Here is a 26,104-nt window from a genome sequence, read left to right on the forward strand (position 1 = left end):
TTAGGGACAATTTAAATATCAAAATAAATAATGAAAGCAATGGATCATAACCCACTTATTAAAACAGGAAATCTCAAGTCCCTGAAAATATATAAACAATAAAGAATATATGAAGCTTGGTGAGGAATGATACATCTACACAGCTTCCAAGATGTCTCCTACAAACTGCTTATTAATTACACAGTATAAAGAACATTCCGCTGGGAAAAGAAAGGGGGATCTGACAGCTCCCACCTTAGTGGAGTGACCGCAGTGAACAGCAGCAGTGATGGGACAGGCGGAAGTCACCTGCAACCTAGCAAAAGGTCACGAGGCGAGCACATCAAGGCTTCTGCAACATTCCTGCCGAAGATGCAGGCCTCAATCTAGCCATCGGGAAACACCTACCATCTGACAAACTCAAGTTGGGGACACTTTACAAAATAACGGGTCTGCAATCTTCAAAGTGTTACGGTCCTCAAAACTAAGGACAGACTGCAAAACGTCCAGATGGAAGGAGACTTGCCAGATGCGCTGCACAACTGTGACCTGGGTCCGGGGCTGAGGCAGTCATTGTGACTTGACGTTACTGTCTTTACCATTATGGTTGCATTGTGGGAGTACAGAACAGGGCTGGTTTTAAGGAAACATGCAAGGAGATCCAACCAGTCCATCCGAAAGGACATCAGTCTTGAGAGTTCATTAGGATTGCTGTTGAAGCTGAAACTCCAATACTTTGGCCACCTGATGTGAAGAGGTGACTCATTGGAAAACACCCTGATGCTGGGAAAGATTGAAGACAGGAGGAGAAGGGGACGACAGAGGATGAGATGGCTGGATGGCATCACCAACTCGATGGACATGAGTTTGGGTAGACTCCGGGAGTTGGTGATGGACAGGGAGGCCGGGCGTGCTGCAGTCCATGAGGTCACACAGAGTCGGACACGACTGAGCGACTGAACTGAACTGAACTGAACACTGAGATACTTGAGGTAATGAAGCAGCTTCCTTCTAAATGGCTTAGGAAAAACAATTGTTCTTTGCAGTATACTTCCAACTGGTCCCTAACTCTGGGACTGCTTTTTTAAAACAAAGTAGCAGAAGTTGTGGCAGAGAAAGCTCTGAACAGACTAACCTCCCACAGTCCCCTGTAGACTCTGTCAAAATACAAAAAAAGAACTATCTAAAGGCTCAGGAGAGTGAAAGAAAGCAGGCAGGTGTTGGAGGAAAAACCTTTAAAACTTCAGAAGAAAGGACAAGTACAGAGTTTCCTGTTCTTAATGGCTTTGAACCTGAGTGGCCACAGTCAGTGGCCAGCACGAAGCAGCTACATCTGCGCCCACCCACCCCCACCAAAACCCGACTGTCTTTCTGGCCTGAAGAACCAACACACTGAACCCAAAGCAACCACAGCCATTAGCAATGTGAGGGGGATCTGAAACAGGAGAGAGAGAGAGGAGGAGCCCCACCTTCTGTGTACACACCCTGTCCACATTCCAGCTGACGCCTGAACCATGCGTGTGCAGGTCACATGTGAAGAGTCCCAGCTAAAGACAAAAGAGGTGGGAGTGAAAATTGATACAGCCCCTCCGGAGAACAGTATGGAGAGTCCTTAAAAAACTAGGGATGAAACTACCACATGACCCAACAACCCTACTACTGGGCACAGACCCTGAGGAAATCATTGAAAAAGACACACGTGCCCCCGTGTTTACTGCAGCACTATTTATGATAGCTAGGACATGGAAGTGGCCTAGATGTCCATCAGCAGATGAACGGAGAAAGAAGTTGGAGTACATGTACACAACGGAATATTACTTGGCCATAAAAAAGGAATGCATTTGAATCAGTTTTAATGAGGTGGATGAACCTAGAGCCGATTACACGGAGTGAAGTAAGTCAGAAAGAGAAAAACAAATATTGTATATTAACACATATATATGGAATCTAGAAGGACGTACTGATGAACCTATCTGCAGGGCCGGAATGGAGACGCAGACACACAGAACAGACTTGCGGATACAGTGGGGAAAGGAGAGGGTGGGACGAATGGAGAGAGTAGCGTGGGGACATACACCACCGTACGTGAAACGGACAGCTAATGGAGAGCTGCTGTATAACAAACGGGGCCCGACCCAGCACTCTGTGACAGCCTAGAAGGGTGGGATGTGGTGCAGGGTGGGAGGGAGGCTCGAGAGGGAGGGGACATATGTGTACCTATGACTGACTCATGTTAATGTATGGCAAAACCAACATAATATAAAGAAACCATACTCCAATTAAAAATAAATAAAATCTTTTTAAAAAAGACAAAAGAGCTGAACCAGGATATGAATGACTGCCCGCTGCAGGCAAGAAAGAATTTGGAAGCTGACTGCCGTGCCAAAGTAAAGGCATTGACAGTTGAAGGAGTCAGTATAACAGAATCCAGTGTCTCCAGGGTACCACGCTGTGTAATCAACAGCCAGAGCCACATGCGACTCCAAAGCACGTGGATCACGGCCAGGGCAACTGAGGAAACGAGCTGTTACCTTTAATGTTAATTAATTTAAATTCTAAAAGTAAGCTCGTTTTTGGAAAATTCTTATGTTTGGAATGACTACGTGAAATTAGTATTTCAAGTGCAAATTTTATGAAATCTCAATACAGGTTTAAAAAAAAAAAAAAGGTAGAGACATCACTTTGCCGACGAAGGTCTGTATAGTCAAAGCTATGGTCTTTCCAGTAGTCATGTATGGATGTGAGAGTTGGACCATAAAGAAGGCTGAGCATCAAAGAATTTCGAACTCTCAAGAGAAGACTCTTGAGAGTCCTTTGGACTGCAAGAAAATCAAACTAGTCAATCCTAAAGGATATCAACCCTGAATATTCATTGGAAGGACTGATGCTGAAGCTCCAATACTTTGGCCACCTAATGCAAAGAGCTGACTCATTGGAAAAGACCCTGATGCTGGGAAGATTGAGGGCAAGAAGAGAAGGAAGCAACAGAAGATGAGATGGTTGGACGACATCACTAACTCAATGGACAAGAGTTTGAGGAAACCCCAGTAGATGGTAATGCATAGGGAAGTGTGGCGTGCTGTAGTTCAGGAAGTCACAGTCAGACACGACTGAGCAACTGAACAACAATAATAAGATACAGATAAAGTATTTCTAATGGAAATGTGGTGTCTGAACTGGGGTCTGCTCTAAGTACACACCAGGCCTTGTAGACTTGGTACACAGAAAAGAATAGAAAATATTTTACCACCGATTTTGAATAGTGATGACATGTGGAAATGAGACATTTTGGTCAAACAGAAATATTATTAAAACTAATTCCACTTATTTCTTTTTTTCTTTGTAATGTAGCTACCAGAACATTTTAAATTACATATGTGCTTCACATTATGTTTCTATTGAAAACCATTAGTCTGGGATATAATTCAAATACACTCAACAGTGAAGGACCAACTATTTGTTTTCATACCTAATTCAAGACTCCACATTGCATTTAGTCGCATTGAGCAGCTGCAGCTGCATGCAACAAATTCTGATAAATTCTCTTTTCATTTTTGTTACAATTATTTTCTAATTTTCCATGTTATGGCCTCTTAGATATACCCATCATTTAAAAGTGGACATTTAATTTCCAATACATGGGGGTTTTTAAAGTATCTTTGATATTAATTTATCATTTTGGTATGAATTTCTCATTTAAATGCTTTCTTCTCTGCAATCAGCCTCTGTATTTTTTCAGTCTTTTAACTTTATTGAGCCTTTCAATGCCTAAGTCAAAGATCTTTTGGTAAAGGATACATTGCCCTTGAAAATATGTGGGTTATTTTCAAATATCTTTTGATACTGATTTCTAACATAATTCCACAGTGATAAGAGGACAGTATGATTTCAAACCTTTAGACCATGAAATTCTTGCACCTTGTTTTATGTCCCTGGTATATAGTTTATGGGAACTCGAATAGAATTTGTATCTTGCTGTTGCATGAAAACTGTATACATCTCAATTATGTTGAATTGGTTCATAGTGCTTTTCAGGTCTACTATCCCCTCGTACTTTTCTGTCTATTCATTATATTAATTTTTAAGAGCTTGATATTGAAACTCCAACTAAAATTTTTAACTTATCTACTGAAAAAATAATTGTAATATATAGTAGAACTACATGTAACTTTGTTCTGTATGTTCCAAATCTCCATTAAATGTGCTATTGTGCTTCGATAATTTAAAAAATAAAAAAAGATTTTTTCAAATGAAGGACCAGAGTAATGTGACCCTTCTCAAGAAAAAAAAAAAATCAAAACAGGCCAACCCCGAGATGAGAATTACCAGACAAGGACTTTAAAGCAGCTATTTAAAATATGCTCAATGAGTTACAAGAAATATGTTCATAATTGAAAGAAAATCAATAAATCTAAGCAGATAAATAGCAGTTATAAAAAAGAACCAAATGGAAATTCTAGAACTGAAAAATACAATGTCTAAAGTTAAAAGTTCACTGAATAGACTTAATAACAGAATGGAGATGCTAAGAAAGAGTCAGTGAATTTGAAGACAGATCAATGGATATTATGTAATCTGCAAAACAGACAGGAAAAATATTTTTTTAAATGAACAGAGCTTCACTGCCGCCCATGGGGTCATTTTTAGTTACGCTTGTGAACTCAGTTGTGACATGCGGGGTGGGGTGGGGGGATCTGTTTCCCTGACCAGTGATCGAACCTGGCCCCCTGCATTGGGAGCATAGAGTCTTAGCCACTGGACCATCACGGAAGTCCCCCAAATATTGTGTATATGGAAGTCTTAAAAAAAAAAAATAAAAGAGAATGGCTATAATAGTGCTACGTGCAAAATATGACCCAAGCACACGGTGGTGGCCCAAACCTGCCAGGACTTCACTCAACTGTGACAAGTGAAACTCTATGTGGGACAGCGCGGGGAAAGCCAGGCTAGGTCACGTGCCCCGTCCTCTCCTGCATCTCCCCACCGCATACCGGGTGCTTCCGAGTCTCCTTCGCCCGATACCTGAGCCAGAACATCCTGAAACTGTTCTCTCGTGAGAGGCAGCAGGAAGGTTGTGATGACCCTCCGCAGTTCACTCTTGGTCACCGTCATGTTGTTAGCAGTGTCAAGCAGGTGAAAGGCTCTCTTCAACTCATCTCCTTTCTCGGTAATTTTTTGAAATAAAATCCGTTTAACATCTAAGGACGACAGTATTGGATTTGCAACAGTTGTGGCTGTGAGAGAGAGAGAGAGAGAGCGCTATTTACTGGACGTGCTTAAGGCTACGATGATGAAAACTACTTCACTGCGTACTAGGACCCAGCAGACTTCTAAAACAGTGTTTCTTCTACCATATCTAGGTTTACAAGCAGATGACCCGCAATGGCAAATCTGCAGTCATTGTCTTCACCTCTGAAATTTACACTTCAATCAATATAGACAATGGCAGTCACATTAGAAAGAAAGAAAAAGGCAAAGATTCTTCCCTAGAAAGGACCTATGTCACTGGATATTGGAGTTAAAACCTAGTTAAGAATTAATGTCATCGCAAATAAAGCTTTTTCTTTCAAATTTATTTTTTATCGAAGCATTAGTTGATTTAAAGTATTAGGTTAATTACTGCTGTACAGCAAAGGGATTCAGTTATATACTCATATGCACACACATTCTTTTTTTTATTCCCCTCCATTACCGTGTCATAGGATATGGAATATAGCTCCCTGTGCCACACAGCAGGACCTGATGTTGTTTGCATCTGCAAACCCCAACCTCCCTCTCCACCCCCCCAACCCCCACCCCTCGGCAACCATCAGTTTGCTCTCTGTGTCCATAATTCTGTTTGTTTCATAGATGGGTTCACTGTGTTATGTTTTAGAGTCCATGTATAAGTGGTACATATTTGTCTTTCTCTGACTTACTTCACTTAGTATGAAAATCTCTAGCTGTATCCATGTTGCTGCAGATGGAATTATTTCATTCCCTTTTATGGCTGAGTAGTACTCCATATATATATATATATATTTATATATATAAGACTATATATATATATTTTATATATCAGATCAGATCAGTCGCTCAGTCATGTCCGACTCTTTGCAACCACATGAATCACAGCACGCCAGGCCTCCCTGTCCATCACCAACTCCCGGAGTTCACTGAGACTCACGTCCATCTAGCTGTATCCATGTTGCTGCAGATGGAATTATTTCATTCCTTTTTATGGCTGAGTAGCACTCCATATATATATATATTTATATTTATATATATAGGACTATATATATATATTTTATATATATATAGGATTTCCCTGGTGGCTCAGACGCTAAAGTGTCTGCCTACAATGCAGGAGACCCGGTTTCAACCCCTGGGTTGGGAAGATCTCCTGGAGAAGGAAATGGCAACCCACTCCAGTACTCTTGCCTGGAGAGTCCCCCGGTTGGAGGAGCGTGGCAGGCTCCAGTCCATGGGGCCACAGCGAGTCGGACGCGGCTGAGCGACTTCACTCACTCACTCACTGTATCTATAAAATGTAGGTTGCTTACGTCGTTTCCGTGTCTTGGCTATTGTGAATAGCGCTACTATGAACACTGGGGTGCATGAATAATTCTGGAATTACAGTTTTGTCCGGATATGTGCCCAGGAGTAGGACTGCTGAATCACACGGTAACTCCCACTTTCAGTTTTCTGAGGAACCTCCATACCATTTTCCACAGTGGCTGCACCGATTTACATCCCACTGACAGTGCAGGAAGGTTCCCTTTTCTCCACATCCTCTCCAGCATCACATAAATCTTCAGACCATTGTATTCACTTTTCATCTTGGTGACCACAGTCCATTTAGTACCTCTGTTTTACGCAGTAAACTCCGGTCATGTGAAATGTCTTGAACGTTGCTGCATTTTTCGTCAAATCATTCACAAGCAGGGGCTTGGAGAGGGTGACTCGGTATTTCCCTTGAAACGAGAATTTCTCATCAAGCAGTGGAACCTTTCTGGCACGTGGACACGATGGCTTTAGCCTTGGGGTGACCTGGGCCAGATGATATCAACAGATTCGGAGTGCCAGCATGGACCTTCCCAGAGGCAGCGAGGGGCCTGCTCACAGCTGCAGGGTGACTGAGCTGCCTTCTGTTTGAGGCAGTAACAGAGGACCTACCAGCACCCCCACTGCCGTGAAGAGCTCCCAGGTGCCCTCAGCTCAGGAGGAGCAATGTGGCAGGATCCAGGGACCACTCCGTCCTTCCAGGGGCTTCACAGGCCGTCACCCCAGTGCCCGCCTTCCCTGAAGCTTGCTCTCTGTGCACACACGAGGCCTGTGCCCAGTGCTGGGGGTTCCTCTCGCTCACAACGGCCACAGCGACCTCCAGGCAGGGGATCATTTAACAGGGATAACACTGGAGACCCTGAACATAGACGGCTGGTTTGAGGTGACAGGATGAGGATCTCAGGAAAATCTTAGAGGACACAGTGACATTTCCACTGCAAGGCTGTGTTCCTCGAAAGCAAGATAGGGGGTTGGAAGTGCGGCTGCTGTGGAGGACGGCCAGGGGAGGGGCTGCACAGAGCAGACCTCGGCCAGGAGAGGAGACTGGGAAAGTCAGAAGGAGCCAAGGCAGGCGGCCCTGTCCTCTGGCCTTGCGCTCTGGCTGTGAGATGCCACAGCAGGACTGTCACTGAGAGGGTGACACGGCCCAATCTTCATTCTCAAATATTGATTTATTCAGCTAAGCCAGGTGTTAGGTGCAGCACGAGGGTTCTCCCATCTTTGTTGTGGGACGTGGGACCTTTACTTGCAGCATGAGAACTCTTAGTTGCAGCATTTAGGATCTAGGTCCCTGAGCAGGGATCGAACCCGGGCCCCATGCAATGGGAGTGCAGAGTCTTAGCCACTGGACCACCAGGGAAGCCCTCTTTCATTCTTAAACTTCACTCTGGTATCACATGGGAGAGAAACAGAAGGGGGAGGAGAGGGGTGGTGGAAGACGTGCTGGGTGATTACGGCCAGCTCAGATGAGTCTCAAGGGAGGTCTACACTACTGTGATGGTCAGTGGGTGCAACGCAGGGGTGAATAAAAGAGCGGTTAAGATAGAGGAGGTCCACAGAACACTCTGATGTGATGCGCTGGGTGAGCAGGGGACGAGGACGAAGTTCGTGTGGGTGGCTGGGTGAGCCGGGAGAAAAGGAATACGGAGGATGGGGTTGGTTGGTGGTTTTGTCTGAGATGGCCGCACAAGCTGCCCACCACACATGCTTCTCTTATGATATCGTGCTGCCTCTCCTCCCGTCAGAAAGTGGGGTGTACACTCCTCCCCCTTAAAATGTGCATGAGTCTGTGGCTAAGGCAGAACTGGCACGATGTGATTGCTGAGACACGGCCACAAAGAAAGCACTACAGCCTCTGCCTGGCCCTCCTAAGACGCTCACACCAGTTGCTGCGCCGTGAGGAGGGCAGGGAGCCACGCAGAGGCCGCGCAGAGGTGTCTGGCCAACAGCCCCAGCTGAGCTTCCAGCCAAGAGCCCGCACCACCTGTTGGCCATTCGAGAGGGCCAGCCTCCAGAATATTCCAGCCCTAGATGCCGGGTTGCCCCCCGCCTTGGCACCTCCCCCACTGAAGTGCAAAGAGCAGAGACAAGCCATCCCTGGGACCTAACTGTAGATCCGTGAGCAGAACACGTGATGGTTGAGGTTTCGAGCCTCTGTGTTTGGGGGAGTTTATTCATAACAATGGACACTTGGAACAGAAAAGTCTGCAGGAAAGCTAAGGAGCTCGGTTTGGGATATCCAAGTGGGGATGTCTATTCGAAAACTGAATACACAAATCTAGAGGTCATAGTGGGTGGTGCTGGAGATCCAGGTGTGGGAACTGGCTGTGTGGGAGACTCAGGAAAGAAGGCAGGCAGGAAGAGAAGAGACCCTTTCGAAACATTGGCTTGAAAGGATGTGGAATTCATTCATTCAAAAGGTATTTCTGAGCACCTGTCACAGGCCAGCGCTGCTCTAGGCACTGGCGGGACTGCCGTGAGTAAGACAGGAAGCTCTGCTCTTGGAAAGCTTAGATAGACTCCAGAAGAGAGAAGCAGGAGGAGAAACAGAAAATAGATGATGATGTAACAGTAGATGGTGCCAAGTGCTTACAGGCAGCAGGACGGACCACGGAGGTGAGGGCGGCCGGGGAGCTGTCTCAGGTAGGGGAGTTGGAGGGAGCCTCTCTGGGTAGTCTGATGAGCTGAAACCAGATGGACAGAATGAGCCAGTCAAGCGCTGCAGTGAGAGTGTCCTCAACAGGCAGAAGAGCCTCCAATAAAGAGCCCCTGAGCAAGAGTGAGTCTAACGGGTCCAGGGAGCAAGAGATCTCTGTGGACAGAGGCGTGTGTCCAGCGAGACAGGGAGGCAGTGATGGCTGAGATCGGAGTGGGTGACACCTCAGATCCCTGCACAAGGACTGGGGTTTTCGCCAAAGGCAATGGGAAGACTCAGGAGAGTTCAAGCAGTGAGTGATCGTATTAATATATGTGGCTTGTAAAAAGTTACTCTGGTTGCTATGCGGAGAGTAGATTACAGAGGGGCAAGAAATGAGAAGTTCAATGAGGAAGCAGTTCCAAGTTCCAAGAAGAAGTGACGGTGACTTGAACAAGGTCAAGGTTGTGGTGGAGGCAGGGTTTTTTTTGGGGGGAGACAGATTAGAGACATAACCTAGAAACACAGCTGACAAAGTCTCACTGATAGCTTGGCCTGGTGAGCTGGAGAGGGCTGATGAAAAGAAAATGAAATCAAGGATAAGTCCTTGCACATGAGGAACTAGATAAAGGATGATGCTCTTTACCGGGATGGAGAATGCCAGGTGTCAAGAGATGTCCCATCAGTTTGTGTTTGAGATGCCCGCTAGGTGATGCTCAAGCAGAAAGGTCGGGGGCAACCGCAGATGCGACCTGGAGCTTAGGACAGGGGTCACAATGGAGCTGCTGTTTGCTGCGGTGGTGTTTCAGGACATGGAGCCAAATGCTTACATACGAGAGGTCAGACAGGCAGAAGACTGGGCTCAGAGCCTGGGGGAGAAGAAGGGACTGAAGTCCCCAAGGATGCTGGTTGTGCAGGGGCGGCTCTCTGCTTCCCTCTGTGTTCCTGTTGCTTTGAACCTCAGAAGCAGCTGATTCACATGGCGGAGCTGCAGGGCCCCATGTCAGCTGGTGACAAATATTTCTCCCTCTGCCCACGCAGCCTGGAATTCCTCCTCCTGCACCCAGCATCATGGAGGGACCCCTTTATATGTCTCCATCTTGAAATCTTTTTTCAGACTTTTCACGTGTATTTTCAATGCTTCCCAAGAACCCCCTTCTTAGCAACCAACGATTCTAATTTTAAAGTATCAGAAAATATTGATTTGAAACGATCTGATTTTACCTGAAGAAAAACTTTTTATTTCATAAGTCTAATATGCCTTCTTTGGTTTAAAATGAAAGCAACAGCCAAACTTGCATAACCTGCTGGTGGGAGTACGAATTGATGGGATCTTTCTGGAGGAGAATTGACAAAATTTTTTACTTCCATTTAGGATATAGGAAGTCACAGAGACTGTCATCCTGACCCCAGCAAAGAGAACCAGGAGGATAAGCTTTAAAAAAAAGAGAGAGAGAGAGAAGGGTTTGAAATCCATCAAAGAACTGAGGATGCAAAGAAACAGAAAGGACCAGCCACTCCTTGGAGAGAAAGCCCCCAGGACTCCTTTCCTCCTCGCAAAGTCTTGGGAAGAGAAGCAGATTCATCCTAGACAGGGGCGTAGAGAAAACCACCAATGGGAAGCATGTAGCAGCCGTGTGGACCGATCCCATGGACTTGTATCGCCAGAGCCTCAAGCACACAGCAAGTCTGCACCCATCCACATGGGCCTTCCCACATGGCAGTGGCAGCACCTGAAGCTGGGAGCAAGGCAGGGGGGCTATGAGCTATGCCCTGAGACATGGGGAGTCTTCCCTAAGTATCAGGCAGCTGCTCACCATGGCTGAGTACAGACCAGCGGCAAGCCCCTCTGAAGCCTATGGGACCCTCACCAAGTGCCCGTTGGTGGCCCACTGCAGACTGGAGGCAGGGGGGCAAGGTGGAGGGGGACCTCCTGAGGTGCACAAAGCTGGAGTCTGAGCTGGAGAAACCCTCCTCCAATTGTGGCGGGAGGGCTGGAAGCAGAGAGTACCCCCCAGGACACCAGGCTGGCAGCTGGACTGGGAAGCAGAGATGACTGAAGTGTCCACGCTGCTCAGATCTCAGGGTCTGCTGAAGGGAAGTGTTTGAAACAAGAGGTCACCTGAATCTAACCACCACTGACACCAAATCCAGACACGACTAAACCAAGAAATAAACTGAGCCAGTCTACCTCATCAGAAGCCTGAGTGGAAGGAGCATTCCTTTTTCTGGTGGTAAATATGATTTACTTCTGTCTCTACTCTTTTTGGGGGCTTCCCTGGTGGCTCAAACGGTAAAGCATCTGCCTGCAATGTGGAAGACCTGGGTTCGGTCCCTGGGTCAGGAAGATCCCCTGGAGAAGGAAATGGCAACCTACTCCAGCACTCTTGCCTGGAGAATCCCATGGACGGAGGAACCTGGTAGGCTACAGTCCATGGGGTTGCAAAGAGGCGGACACAACTGAGCAACTTCACTTCCCTACTCTTTCTGGGGGCTTCCCTGATGGCTCAGAGGTAAAGAACCCATCTGCTAATGCAGGAGATGTGGATTCGATCCCTGGGCCGGGAAGATCCCCTGGAGAAGGAAGTGGCAACCCACTCCAGTGTTCTTGCCTGGGAAATCCCATGGACAGAGGAGCCTGGCGAGCTACGGTATGTGAGGTCACAAAGAATCGGACATGACTTGAGCGTGTACACACTACTCTCTTTTACACAAATGTCTGCTGCTAAATCTTTTTTAAATTGCAAGACAAGTGAAATAAGAAAACATGACCTGATGAGGAGCAAAACCAGTCATCAGAAGACTCATAGAGAACAGATGTGGAAAATGATCGTGTATTTAAACTAAGAATGACAAATATGTTAAAGAGATTAAGGGAAAACTGACAACATGCTGAACATGTGGGGGATTCCAACAGAGAAGCAGAAACTTTTTTTTAAAGCACATGAAAAAGCTAGAAAGGAAAAATACAATATCAAAGTGAAGAGTTCATTTAATTTGCTTAACAGCAGACTGTCCACACGGCAGAAGAAAGGACTCATGAGTATAAAGTCAGGTCCACAGAAACTATTCAAATTGAAACATAAAGCAAAAAACATCTTAAAAGGAAACAGGGTGTCTAGTATCTGTGGCCCACAGATTTACCCATGAACTGTGTTTATTTAATACGAGTTCTGTAATACATATCTACACGTGGGTGTGCATGAATGATGTGCCGTTGCTGGACAGCCAAACACTCAATGGTGACCAACTCTGGAGAGGAAAGGGGTGCTAGGGGACATTACATATGTATGTAAATAGTTTTTATTTAAGTGTTTATTTTAAATATATAACTTTTATTTAGAAAAGGAAAAATAATTCAGTACATTTTAAAAACCATCAGTAAAAACAAAAGGCAGATGACAGATGAAAAAAGATACCGATTGCACATAAAGCATTCATATTTTTAACAAAGAGCGCTCACACAAGTAACTAAAAAGACCTGCCCACAGCGGGAGAATGGGCAAAGGACATGAAGAGGCAGTTCGTCAGAGGAAGACGTGAACCTGACGGACTTGACGATCAAAGATAAGCTCGCCATTAGGGAAACGCAGGTTAACAGCACAACAGAATGCTGTTTCATGCATATCAAATGGACAAGAAGTCAAAGACAACATTCTGTGTTAGGATGCTCAGAAACAAGCACTTTTAATTGTTATCTGGGGGATGTGGAGCTACAAGCTTCCTAAAGGCGATTTGTGGCGCCTTTACGAGTGTGAACACCCCTTAATCCGGTAATCCTGCTTCACTCCGTTCTTCTTTGTGCAGTCAGAAAGCTAGTTAACGAGGATATATCTGCAGAACACTGCAGGCGTGGAGCAGATTTGTTAGTGACGATAAATGTCTGTGGTGGAGACTGCCGGTCACCCCGACACCCATTCTCCCCTGCTTCCAGAGACCCGGGCAGACAGACGCCCATCAGACATCGTCCGGGCTCCCCTCCGGCTCTCCGGCGGGGGCCCGTGGCCTCCTGCGGATGGCAGGTGAGCACGGTGGCCAGCGTGACTTCTGACCGGCTCGCCTCTCCTCCGGCCTGTTCTTCCATTGTGCTGCTCTAAGCCCTTCCAGCTCCTCGGGCTATGCGTCCATGGCGTACGTGTGTCTAGTCCAGCCCTGGTCTCTCTTGGCTGGGATGCCTCCTCTCCCTTTCAAGACCGTGGGCTCCTCCAGGGCAGACCCTCTACAGGACCTGCTCTTTATCCTCAGTCCCTAGGACAGTTCTTGTTACATCTTAGGGCTAAGAAAATGTGTGCGAAGAAAGAGAAGGAGGGAGGAAGGAACAAATGAGAAGACGCACACTTTAGAGAAAATATAATGTCAAATTTTATTGTTTTAAAATTGACTGATCCAAATAAGTTAGGCTTTCAGGTCCACTCAAAAACCTGCATGCAAATGTTTATACCAACTTTATTTATAATTGCCAAGGCATGACAGCAACCAAGATGTCCTTGAGGAGTGAATAAATGGTTGTACATCCATACAAGAGACTATTATTCAGAGAAAAAATAGAAATGAACTGTCACACCATGAAAAGACATGAAGGAGCCTTACGTGCGTATTGCTAAGTGAAAGAAGCCAATATGAAAACGCTTCGGACTGTATGATTCCAACTAAATGACATTCTCAAAGAGGCAAAACTACAGAGACAGCAGGAAGACCAGCGGCTGCCTGCAACCAGGGGGAGGGAGGGATGAACAGGCAGAGCACGGAGGCGTTTCCGGGCAGTGAGACTGTCTGTGAGACGCGGTAACAGTGGATACACATCGTCACACATTGATCAAAACCCAGAGGATGCACAAAACAAAGAGTGTGAACTCCAGTAACGTACCAGTAATGGTGTGTCACTTGTAAACACTGTCCCACACCATTGCGAACGCTGGTAATAACGGAACCTGGGGAGGGGAGTGCAGAAGTGTACAGGAACTCTCTGCACGGTAGCTCAGTTTCTCTGTAAACCTAAAATTACTCAGGGCGTCCCTGGTGGTCCCGGGGTTAAGGCTCAGTTGGTGCTTTCACCGCCGTGGCCCAGGTTTAATCCCTGGGCAGGGAACTAAGATCTCACGAGCTGCACGGCATAGCATAAAAATTTTTTTTTAAAAAAAAAGCTACTAAAAAAATATAGTTTATTAACTAAGAAAAAACCTGAGTGAGGCAGTATACTAGATAATATAGTAGTTTAATTCCATGGCTCCTGTAATGTCTGGGTTCAAATCCCAACCCTGCCACCTAAAAACCACATAACTTTTGGGCAAGTGGCTTGATAAACCTGGGTCTCAGATTCCCCATACAGAAGATAGGCACAGTAACAGAATCTATTTCACAGCTTTATTGGGCTGACAACACATCGTGTGAGGCCTCTGTGCAGAGTCCAGCATGCACTATCAGTACCATTTGCTCAGGAATACTCACATGAAGAAGGTCTGAACATATTTTGGAAAACACTCCTTGAATACACTCTGCATGGTGAAGAGTGCGGTCTTGAATGTGTGAATTTCCGTGTGTAAGGACATATAATATGCCAATCTGGTACAACTGCCATTTTGCACATTAAATCCCTGTGAAATGAACAAAAACAGGTCACATGACCCTCAACCACATCCCCCAGTGAGGCCAGCCTCCCATCTACTCCTTTTCTGAAAGGGCAGCCGGGGACTGTAAAAATGTAGCTGGTCAGGACCTCGCCAATGTTTCAGAGACCCCCTCTTAAAGTGAATACAAAATTGTGGGTTTTAGACTCGCTTTTATAGCAGATCCAATAATCTTCAAAGATGAGAAAACAAAGAGGCGTTTGGACAGGACACCTGTACCTGCTAGTCACTCATTCCTGGCGGGTGGGGCGGGAAGGGTGGAAAGTTTCGGTCCTCTGAACTCATCCGACACACAGTCAGAGGCGTAGCTGGGGAAAAGAGCACCAGAAATGGTAGAGTGAAGGCCTCTGAAAACCTTCTCCAAAAGAGTAATGAGAACACTGGCAAGAATTGTCAGAATCAGCTGTTTCAGAACTCTGGAAACTAACCAAAGTTTGCAGCAATCTGGGGAGTACTCACTCATGGGAGATGCCAGAATCCGGGAATGAACCCCCATTTTGTGGCATTTTGACTTCCCCTGTTCCCTATCTCCCCTCATCCCCAAATCTGCAGTAGCCATGAAACCAACATCCTGCCATCACAGGGAAAACCCAGCAGCCCGCCAGACCCTGCAAGGGGAAGAACAGGGTGGAAGCACCTTCAAAGCCCCATTAGCATAAACTCTTCATTCTATGACTTACCTGAGGGTTCCCTGAAAGACCCCCACATGCAAGGCTGTCTTTATTTGAACTGATTCAGAGCTTTCCCAGGGAGGACCAGCTATTGTCAAAAGGCATTTGATTGAAAAAAAAAAAAATTCAGGGGCAACTGTTGTTTAAAATTCTAGCTGCCCAAGGAGGGTGGATAACAGATAGAGCAAATAAAAGACTAACTAAGTAGCTTAAACGGAAAAGCTAGGGAACAAGATGTCCAGAGGGGCTTTGAGAAGCTCCCACATATTCCTGGGGATCTACAAGGTGGTGCGCATGTCTGGGGCTATGCGCTTGCTCAGAAAGAGCTGAGCAGGCCCTCAGCACTGGCGGACTTGGGAGGCTCTGCACAGCAGGAGGTGAAGGCCGAGCCAAGGCTGTAAGCTGCCTGCCTGAGTGTGGACAGAAGGCTCAACACACACCAAGAGCCCTCAGCAAAGACTATCAGGCTGCTGTGTCCAGGCATTTAAAGAGAGTTCTGTCCCAGCTGCTGACCAGTCAGGGACACTTCGGTGGCCATGCATGACAAACGATACAGAACTTACCAAGTTAGTTTAGAAGAGCCTCTAAACAAACAAAATGGAAAGGAGGGCCAAGATGATTTGAGAATTGCCCAGTTTTCAACAAAAATTTTATGACACTTGCAACCACAAAAAAAAGTATGGCCTACACATACTTGTCTTCAGAAACCATGCAAACACGGAAAGAGTGGAATGAAATATTTCAAGTGTCAAAAGGAAAAAAAAAAAAAATCCACCAACGTAGAATTCTGTATCCAGCAAAACATCCTTCAGATTTAAAGACAAAGACCTGATCATATCAACAAAAATTGAGGAAATGTCACCAGTAGACCTGGTTGTAAGAATTATTAAAATAAATTCTTCAGAAAGATGAAAAAACTCATGTGCAGCAGAACTCAGACCTATGTAAGTAAAGAGCAGTAAAGAAAGAATAAAGGAAGGTAAAACAAACATATACGCAGAGCTGATAACAGAGCCCCAATAGACACGAAGTAAAAACTGGTAAACTCAAAGAAGAGCTAGACGCTGCAACAATAATAACTGGAGACTTTGATACTCACTCTCAGGATGGACACAATTAGCCAGAAGACTAACAAGGACACAGAACAGCTGAACAACAACGCTTTAAACCAACAGGACCTAACGGACGACTACAGCACAGCTCACCCGACAACGACAGGACACGCGCCTCCCAAGTAGACAGGGGACAGTTTCTAGGACAGACAACACATGCTAGGCCCTAACACAAGCCTCCACAAATTTAAGAGGACGGAAAGCATCAAAGTATGTTCTCCAATCACATGGGAATGAAATTAGAAGTAACAAAAAATTAGGTAATTCACAAATACATGGAAATTACACAACACACTGTTAAATAACCAGTGAGTCAAAGAAAAAAATCATGATAGAAATCAGCAAATACTTCTAGATAAGTGAAAATGAAGGCACAACACACCAGAATAAAATGGAGAATCTGGAAATGAACCCTTAGGTGCAGCATTAATTGATTTTTGATAAGGCTGCAAGATCACTCAATGTAGAAAGAATAGTCTTTCCAACAAATGGTGCTGGAACAACTGGATATCCACAGCCAAAAGAATGAAACGGGACCCCCATTTCACACCATGTACAAAAATTAATGAAAAATCAACCAAAGACCTAAATTTAAGAGCTGAAAATACAAAATTCTTAGGAGAAAACATACATGTAAATCTTTGTGACTTGGAATTATGTGATGATATCTTAGATATGACATGAAAAATGCAAGCAACCAAAGAAGGAATGTTAACTGGACTTGACTAAAATTAAAAATTTTTGTGCTTCAAAGGATACTATCAAGAAACTGAAAAGACAACCCACAGAATGGAGTCAATTATTTGTCAATCATATATCTGATAAGAATCTAATATGTAGACTATATCAAGAACTCTTCCAACTCAATAATAAAAAGGCAAATAACCCAGTTTAACAATGGGCAAAGGGTCTGAACAGACAGTCCTCCCAAGAAGATACACAGGTACATGAAAAATGCTCAATATCACAAGTCATTAGGAAAATACAAGTCAGCAGCACAAGAAGGCATCCATTAAGCCCCCCGGGGGCCTCCTTGACGGCTCAGTCCGTAAAGAATCCACCTGCAGTGCGGGAGACCTGGGTTTGATCCTTGGGTTGGGAAGACCCCCTGGAGGAGGGCGTGGCAACCCGCTGTAGTATTCTTGCCTGGAGAAGCCCCATGGACAGAGGAGCCTGGAGGGCTGCTGTCCACGGGGGTCACGACGAGTTGGACACAACTGAGCGACTAAGCACACAGCACACAAGGGATGGTATAATCAAAGAAACAATAACAAGTACTGGTGAGGGACTGAAAACCTCATGTCCACGTGGAAACTGTACACAAATGTTCATAGCAGTATACCCACAGCAGCCAAAGAGTGGAAACCACCCAAAGGCCCATCAACGAGGAAACAGATCAGCAAAAAGTGGTCTACTCATTCAGCGGGCTATACATAATTCTGGAGATGGAAATGGCAACCCACTGCAGTTCTCTCGCCTGGAGAATCCCATGGACGGAGGAGCCTGGCGGGCTACAGACCATGGGGTCGCAGGAGTCGGACACGACTGAGCGACTAAAGCAGCACGTACAAAATTCAGCCATAAGAGGGAATGAAACACTGATTCATGCTACAACACAAACAAGTCTTGAAAACGTTACGCTACGGCCAACCATGTACTGTATAATTCAACTGATGCAAAACACGCAGAATAAATACATCCATAGAAATGGGAAGCAGATTAGGCAGTTGCCAGGGTCTAAAGGTAGGGGGATATGGAACAGCTAATGAGTACGGCGTTTCTTTGGAGGTGACAAAGGTTAGTGGTGATGGTCACACCCTCAGTGAATACACTAAAAGCCACAGAACTGTATGCTTTAAAAGGATTCATTTTATGGTATATGAGTTATATCAGAATAGGACAGAAAAAGGAGGGAAAGGAGGAGAGGGAGGGGAGGAGGCGGAGGCAAAGAGAGCAGCTACTGGCCTGGGCACCTTTGGCATCGGGGATGTCCTGTTTATCTGGGGCGCTGTGGGGAAGAGCCCACCCAGGCTGATGCCCCACAGTTAGGGCAAAACTGGCTGTGCTCCCTACACCCGCCAGCAGGAGGCACTAGCCCTCAGTGGTCACCATGCTATTACATGCATTTAGGAATTTGCAACTCAGAGACTGCCAGTCTGTGACTTATTGGCATTTCAGAAATCAGGGCAAATTTTTGATTCACTCCTTTCTGGCCACTTTAGGTATAAGAGTAAGAGACAAAACTCTCCCTTGCCTCAAGTGAACCAAGAGGCCTAAGTTCAAGCGCTATAAGGAAGTTTTATAGCCATCACCTGTCTGACGCTCCTAACTTGGCCATCCTTTTCAGCTGGGAAAAAAAAAAGTTTTCTCAGGCTTCCCTGGTGGCTCAGTGGTAAAGAATCTGCTTGCCAATGCAGGAGACACGGCTTTGATCCCTGATCTGGGAGCTGGAGCTTCCCTGGTCGCTCAGTGGTAAAGAATCCACCTGCCAATGCAGGAGAAGCAAGTTTGATCCCTGGTCCAGGAAGATCCTACATACTGCGGAGCAACTAAGCCTGTGTGCCACAACTACTGAGCCTGTGCTCTAGGGCCTGGGAGCCCCAACTCCTGAGTCCATGGGCTGCAACTGTCGAAGTCCTCTCACCCTAGAGCCGGGGCTCGCTCAGCAACAAGAGAAGCCACCGCGATGAGAAGCCTGTGCACCCCAACTAGAGAAAATCTCGCGCAGCAATGAAGATCCAGCACAGCCGAAAAAGAAAACAGTTTTCCCTGCTGGGCTTCACACTGCAACAAACGTGCATAATTAATAATAGTCAAGCCGAGGTGGGTGTGCGCAGCACTATTTGAGTACACAGACTCAGGCTAGGCAGCACCTCTAACACACTGGATCTGAAGAACCTCAAGTTTACAGGGTTGAAGAAATGGATCGGACTTCCTCACGTACAGGAAATCCACATTGGCCGGTGCTCGGCTTCCCTCTCTTCGGGCAGGCCTGCACGAAGAGACGCCCAGCACTGCGTCAGTCTGCACCTGTCCTATCTGCCACCGACCGTCGGTAGGTCCTTGCAGGCCGGGACCGCCCCGGGGCTAATGCTGGGTGAGGCTGAGAGCTTCCACCGCTCTCCCACATATCTCCTTCTTCAACCAGACACACTTAACTGCACTGAAACCTAGAATCACAGCACTGGTAAATTTCCAGAAGAACGTGGCTCTGTACATGCTCAGTCAAAAGGTGCTTGTTAAGCTCCTTCTAGACTGGAGCCTTCAGAGTCGGACACGACTGAAGCGACTTAGCAGCAGCAGATTGAAGCCTTGCGGCGGGGTGGGGGGTTGGTCAATGAACAAAACTGGCAAAATCACAGCCCTCGGGGACCTTAGATTCTAGTAATGGAAGACATACAGCAAATAAAATAAGTAAATTAAACACGAGTGGGCTTCCCCGGTGGCACTCGTGGTAAAGAACCCACCTGCCAATGCCAGAGACTCAAGAAAGGCAGGTTGGATCCCTGGGTCGGGAAGATCCCCTGGAGAAGGGGATCCGCTCCAGTCTCCTTGCCTGGAGAGTTCCATGGACGGAGGAGCCTGAGGGGCTGTGGTCCACGGGACTGAAAAGAGTCAGGACACGATTGAAGCGACTTAGCACTAGCACTGTACACATGCGTAACTGCTGTGGGGATAAACGGAGTAGAGGAGGAGAACAGGAGACACTGAGCAAAGGTCTGAAGGGAGCAGAGCTGCCAGGAGGGCAAAGAGGCAGCAGGCGGCAGACGGACGGAAAGCACTGGGCCCCGTGAGCGCTAGGCTCTGAAGACGCTGAGCGGCTGGAGGGTTAGGCACAGGATCACGCTCTGGCCTCTGTACTTGGAGGATCCCTCTGGTTGCATGTCAAGAATGGATCGACAGAGGCAAGAGAGGAAACAGGAAGACCGGTTACAAGTCTCCTGCCATCGTCCACGAAAGAGGAGCTGTGGTGGGGAGTGGGGTCCTTCTGGGGAAAGTGCTGAGGAATGATCAGATTCCAGGCACATTCTAAAGAGCTTTACAGATCGGATCTGCTGTGCAAAAGAAAGGCTGGATCGAGTGGCTGTGAACTGAGATGGGAAAGATAGCAGGTAGACTGTCTGGAGGGGAAGATCAGGAATTCCTCTGGACGTGTTACATCTGAGATGCTTACTAGATATCCCGGTGGAGATACTGAATAGGCGGCTGGATGCACAAGGTTTGATAAAGATGGAAGTTTGGGGATCATCAGCATACAATGCACGTAAAGGCATGCTATCGGACCAGCCCACCAGGAAAGGGGGTGTGAGAAAGAAGAGCTGCCGGGGCCAAGCCCTGGGGTACACTGACTTTCAGAGCTCAGGGACATGAGGAACTGGCAAAGGAGACCGAGGAAGAGCAACCAGTGGGAGAAGAGAAAAACCGGGGGACCGGAGTGTCCAGGGAACCAAGTGAAGAAAGTGTGTCAAGGAGGAGCGGGTGATGCTGTGTGTCAAAGGTTACAGGGATAACCACGTAAGATGACCAAGAACTGCCCCGGGACGAAGCCAGGCAGGAGCCACCGATGGTCTGAACAGTAGCCACACTGGTGGGACCGGGTGGTTGGCAGGAAGCTTGCCTGAGTTCAGATAAACTCAGAGAAGAATCAGTGACAGCAGACAGGGGCACCTGTTTCCAGAACTCGGCTGTAAAGCAGCAGTGGGGTGGGGGGCAGCAGAGGAGAGATGGGCAGCCACAGAGAGCTGTCTTTATCACAGGAGAACTGGCAGCAGGTCTGAATACTCGTGGTCGCGACCAGCCTTGGAGGCCAAGAGGGATGAAGCAGGAGAGAAGGGAGGGAATGGGTAGTTCCGGTGGGTTTGCCAGTGGAGACAGGATCTCCTTGGGTGCCGGAGCCTCTTCTAGGCACAGGGATGGCTCATGACAACCAAGACAGCAGAGCGTGTGAGCAGACGCTGAGCGGAAGGCACGTGGGAGTCCCCTCCTGCTGGCTCTCTCTTCTCAGGGAAAGGGAAGTCGGGTCAGCAGCAGCACATGAGGACGGGGACAGGCATCTCAGGACTGAGGGTGAAGGGACAGCTGGCTGGACGGGAAGGCGAGCAGGAGGGCGGGAGAAGCAGCACGCACGACCAGCAGAGGGCTGAGAGAGCCCACCAGAGGCCCGTGGACAGGAACCTGAGGGCCAGGGCAGGCGGAGGCGGCCTTTCTCCAGCCACAGTCAGCTGCTGCACGGGGAGGCCACCGAGCTGGGTTTCATCTGGGTCCGCGTTTTGGACAGCGGACTCCCCTGGTGGCTCAGACGGTAAAGCGTCGGCCCACGATGTGGGAGACCAGGGTTCGATCCCTGGGTCGGGAAGATCTCCTGGAGAAGGAAATGGCACCCCACTCCAGTACTCTTGCCTGGAGAATCCCATGGACGGAGGAGCCTGGTAGGCTACAGTCCATGGGGGTCACAAAGAGTCAAACACGACTGAGCGACTTCACTTTCTTTCTTTCCTCTTTGGACAGCACGTGTGAAGCGGCAAGAGGAGGGCATGTGTGAGGGAAGTGAGGACACGCCACAGCGTACTCGGGAAAGAACACCGAGGGTGCGGGAACGATGAGGCACGTGAGAGCCAATCCGGACCGCTGTGAGCGCGGAGCCTGCCTGGGAGTCCCACCTAAACATCCTTGGTGCAAGCACGGGCTGAAGAAGAGACACAGAAGCTCCAGCTTATGAAGAATTTTAAGGGGGAAAAAAATTATTCTAATCCTATTAGCATTTAATAGGGATTCCTTTGAGCCGGGAAATGCGCTTAAGATTTATGGGGAAAAAAAAAAAAAAACAACTCATCATTTAACCCTTCCCAGCCCAACCACCTACGGCTCTTCCCATTTCATAGGTGAGGACTCGGGAGCGCACAGCAGGAAGCGACTGGCCCAGGCACACAAAGCGAAGCCCGGAGCTGGTGCCCGAGACGGGCCCCTCCCAGGTACAAGTCAACAGCCAAGGCTTTCCTGCTGCTTTTTTGCAAAATAAACAACAAGCCCCTTGAAGGCAGTGGTGCTACGCCTCTGTCCACCCCCACCGCCACCTGCACGGTTAGGGTACCGGGCTCCTGCCTGCCCTGCGCTCCGAGCACAGGGGTGGGGGGATCGGCCGTGACCGCGCTCCTCGTTGTGGTTATTGCTGATGCAAACAGCCACTTTCTTTATTTTGTCCATAAATTCCCTTCCTAATAACAATAAGGCATGCCAGGGCTCTGGCCTCCTGCCTTATTACGCCACCTGAGGAGTGAGATAATCACCCAGAAATGGACTGCCTGTTGTGCATTTTATTACTTGAATGCAAAGTGATTCAATTCAAGAAACACTTAGTTGAAGACAGAATGAGAAGGAAAAAAAAAAGTAATCATATGAAAAGTAATTCCTCCTAATGCTGCTGAGTGCACTGCAGGGAATAAGCCTCTTCCAGCGGGAGAATGGTCTGGATGACCTGTTGGGTCTTCTCCGATCCTCATTTCTACCAACTGCGGGACTGTGAAAGCTAGTGAGACTTCAATTATGACATGAATATTTCAGAGAGCCAAATCTGGACAGCTCTGAACACGGAGCCTCCGGTCTGGGTGTCCCACCTAAACATCCTTGGTGGGAGCACTTGCCAACCAACTCTGCTCTCGACCATTCATCCTCCAGCCAGTGCCGCAGGCGCGAGTGGAGGGCCAGAGAGAAGAGTGTGACCCACCCGGCCCCCCAGGAGCACGAGACCTAACTCAGGATTTGAAGAAAATGGCAAGTGTTTTCAAAGAGCAGGAACGAGGTACTCCCGCAGCACGTCCGGCCACCCTGACGGCGCACCTAGAGTCACGGTGACGCCTGCCTTCCTGACCTGCATCTCCCGGCTCAGGCACTGGCTTCAAGACTTTGCCCGAGACGTCCTTGGGGTCCATCTCAACAGGACTGGAGCTATTATTCCATTTCCAGGTTCCTCAAGCAGACAGAACATGGTTTTCTGTTGTTACTAATACTATTATTTTCTCTGTGCGTTTCTTTTCCGTCAAAAAAAAAAATTAGTTTTAAAAGGTTATTGAAGCAGACATACAGCTTTCAGTGGTTCTTCAAATGTGGTCCCTGAACCAGCCATACCAACATCACCTGGGGCCTTATCAGAAATGCAAATTCCCAGGCTCCACCCAGACCGACCAACCTGAATCTCCTGAGCTGGGGGGCCCAGCCTCTGTGTTTTAATAACAAGCTGGGACCACGGCTTCACAAGAACCTGAAGCTGATTTACATGGACAAGTCTATAGTTTTTAAGGAAGCTTACGAGGAAAGTTCCCAGTTTGACATCAAAATGGAGTTAAAAGACCAGCACATGCTGTATTTCGGGGATTCAACTACCGTCACCTCACAAGAACCCATTTTTCAGGCCACTGGTTAATCATCAACCTTGTGAGTTAGATACCGCTATGCACATTTTTAGCTTCCCTGGTGGCTCAGATGATAAAGCATCTGCCTGCAATGCAGAGACCCAGATTCAATCCCTGGGTTGGGAAGATCCTCGGGAGAAGGGAATGGCAACCCACTCCAGTATTCTTGCCTGGAAAATTCCATGAACAGAGGAGCCTGGCAGGCTACAGTCCATGGGGTCACAAGAGTTGGATACAACTGAGCAACTAACATTTCATTTCATTTTTCATCCACATGTTTAGAGGCAGAGAAATGAAACACTAGCAGGAAAAGCCAGATTTACTCATGAGGCCAAGACCCAGAGGCACCGAGCTTTTTGCCCAACTGTACCAGGGGTGTGCACTGGCCCAGGTGCCTGCATGTGGTCTGTGGGCAAGCTCACACAAACACGGAGATAAGAACCATGAAGTCTGTACATATTAATAGAGCGATGAGAAAACCTATCAATTATCAAGAAAGGATACCTTGCATTTGCAAAACAGTCTAACAATTCTGCAACCTACTCAAAAGAACATGCAGAAAATGAAGTGAGTCGTCTACATAATGGAGACGGCAATGGCAGCCCACTCCTGTATTCTCGCCTGGAAAATCCCACGGACAGAGGAGCCTGGTGGGCTATGGTCCATGGGATCACAAAAGAATCGGACACAACTTGGCGAATAAACATCTACATGAACAACTAGTCAAATATGAGGATTCCTGGGTTCGTGGCACTAATGTGTGAAGCCCAGTCTGCCTCCCTCATCTGGCTCCCGTACTCCCTTAAGATCTTAGAATTGGCTGGCAACCCCTCACTGCTCTAAACATAGGAATTATAAGAATGCAAGTTGATTTACAAATATATTTCAAATGATAGGGTATCGTAAAAAACAATTTAGCCAGTCATCTGAATTCAATTTAGTGGAAAATTCCGTTTATAAACTGACCTCCTTCCCAGCCAGCACCCAGACAGTCTGAGCCTCTCAGCCTTCCTCCATCCAGGGTCCCCACCCTCCGCTACACCAAGGTCTCCTCAGACCCCAACATGGGCTTTCACCTTCCTCCCAAACCTCATTTTCACAAATACGTTCTCTGGCAGCGTAAATTTCACGTCTACCCATATATGCCACGAGACCCACCCACACCAGCTCAGAAGTTAACTCAAAATAAAACACAAGGGACTCTCCTGGTGGTCCAGTGGTTGAGAATCCACCTTGCAATGTAGGGGACGTGGGTTCCATCCCTGGTCGGGGAACTAAGATCCCACAATGCCTCGGGGCAACTAAGCCTCAGCCGCCACGGAAGACGCCCCTCCCCACCTCGTGACATGACGGTTCCGTGGGCCACGATTGAGACCCAACACAGCCAAATAAATCACAAATAAATATTTCAAAAATATATATAACACAAGGCTCGCCAAGTCTGAGCAGGTGATTCTTTACCAGTATTATAAATAATATAGAACACGTGGAAATGGAAAAACATGTTTAGGACAAGGTTAAGAGGAAAACGTATACTATATACACACGGTATAAAAATGTTATTTCCAAGGGTGGACAGGGTCTATTTTCTAGACAAAACAGCTATGTTGGGATGGTGCTAACATCAGTCTTTAAACGTTCTCTAATAAACATGCATCGAATTAACAGACATGAGTTTGAGCAAATTCCAGGAGACAGTGAAGGACAGGGAAGCCACAGACAGGCGTGCCTCAGTCCATGGGGTCGCAGGGAGCCGGACACGGCGTAGTGAACTGAACGACAATGAACGTACGTTAGCTACACGACACAGTGTGCCTGCCAGGGCCTACCCGGCAGCACAGGACCCAGCTCCTGCCTTTGTCACCCTCCCCGCCTGCTTCCCTCGGCCCCACGGGGCTCTCTGCCCAGATCCCCCGTCCTACTCCTCACCCAGCTAACTCCTCTCTTCTCCAGATCCCAGCGTGCCCACCCCCTCCTTGGAGACGTCCCCCGGCTCGCCTCGTCCACATCCTCCTGGTAGAGTCTCTCATCACAGCCTGTCCTTCCCCTGAGCTGCACGCATCTCAGTAGGTGATTATGCTTTCATTTGGGAAATTATACACTTCATTATAGACTGCACGAAATAAAA

At 47.4% G+C, this 26,104-nt stretch overlaps 1 protein-coding gene across 4 annotated transcripts in view; it reads right to left on the reverse strand.

The window, feature by feature from the left end:
• Window positions 1-26,104, reverse strand: part of EFCAB6 (EF-hand calcium binding domain 6) — a 253,339-nt gene that overhangs the window by 217,919 nt on the left and 9,316 nt on the right. For 3 of the 4 annotated variants that reach the window (XM_070790542.1, XM_070790543.1, XM_070790540.1), the window contains exons 3-4: window positions 14,606-14,751; window positions 5,002-5,213 (exon numbers count right to left, since the gene is read on the reverse strand). In XM_070790542.1, the coding sequence (XP_070646643.1) occupies window positions 5,002-5,213; window positions 14,606-14,744 (351 nt within the window). In that variant the 5' untranslated portion in view covers window positions 14,745-14,751. Of the gene's footprint in view, window positions 1-5,001; window positions 5,214-14,605; window positions 14,752-15,003; window positions 15,093-26,104 lie in introns of all 4 variants that reach the window. The other variant, XM_070790541.1, reaches the window with a different exon arrangement.

The sequence above is a fragment of the Bos indicus genome, chromosome 5, assembly GCF_029378745.1.
Source record: "Bos indicus isolate NIAB-ARS_2022 breed Sahiwal x Tharparkar chromosome 5, NIAB-ARS_B.indTharparkar_mat_pri_1.0, whole genome shotgun sequence".
In the NCBI taxonomy this organism is placed as follows: domain Eukaryota; kingdom Metazoa; phylum Chordata; class Mammalia; order Artiodactyla; family Bovidae; genus Bos; species Bos indicus.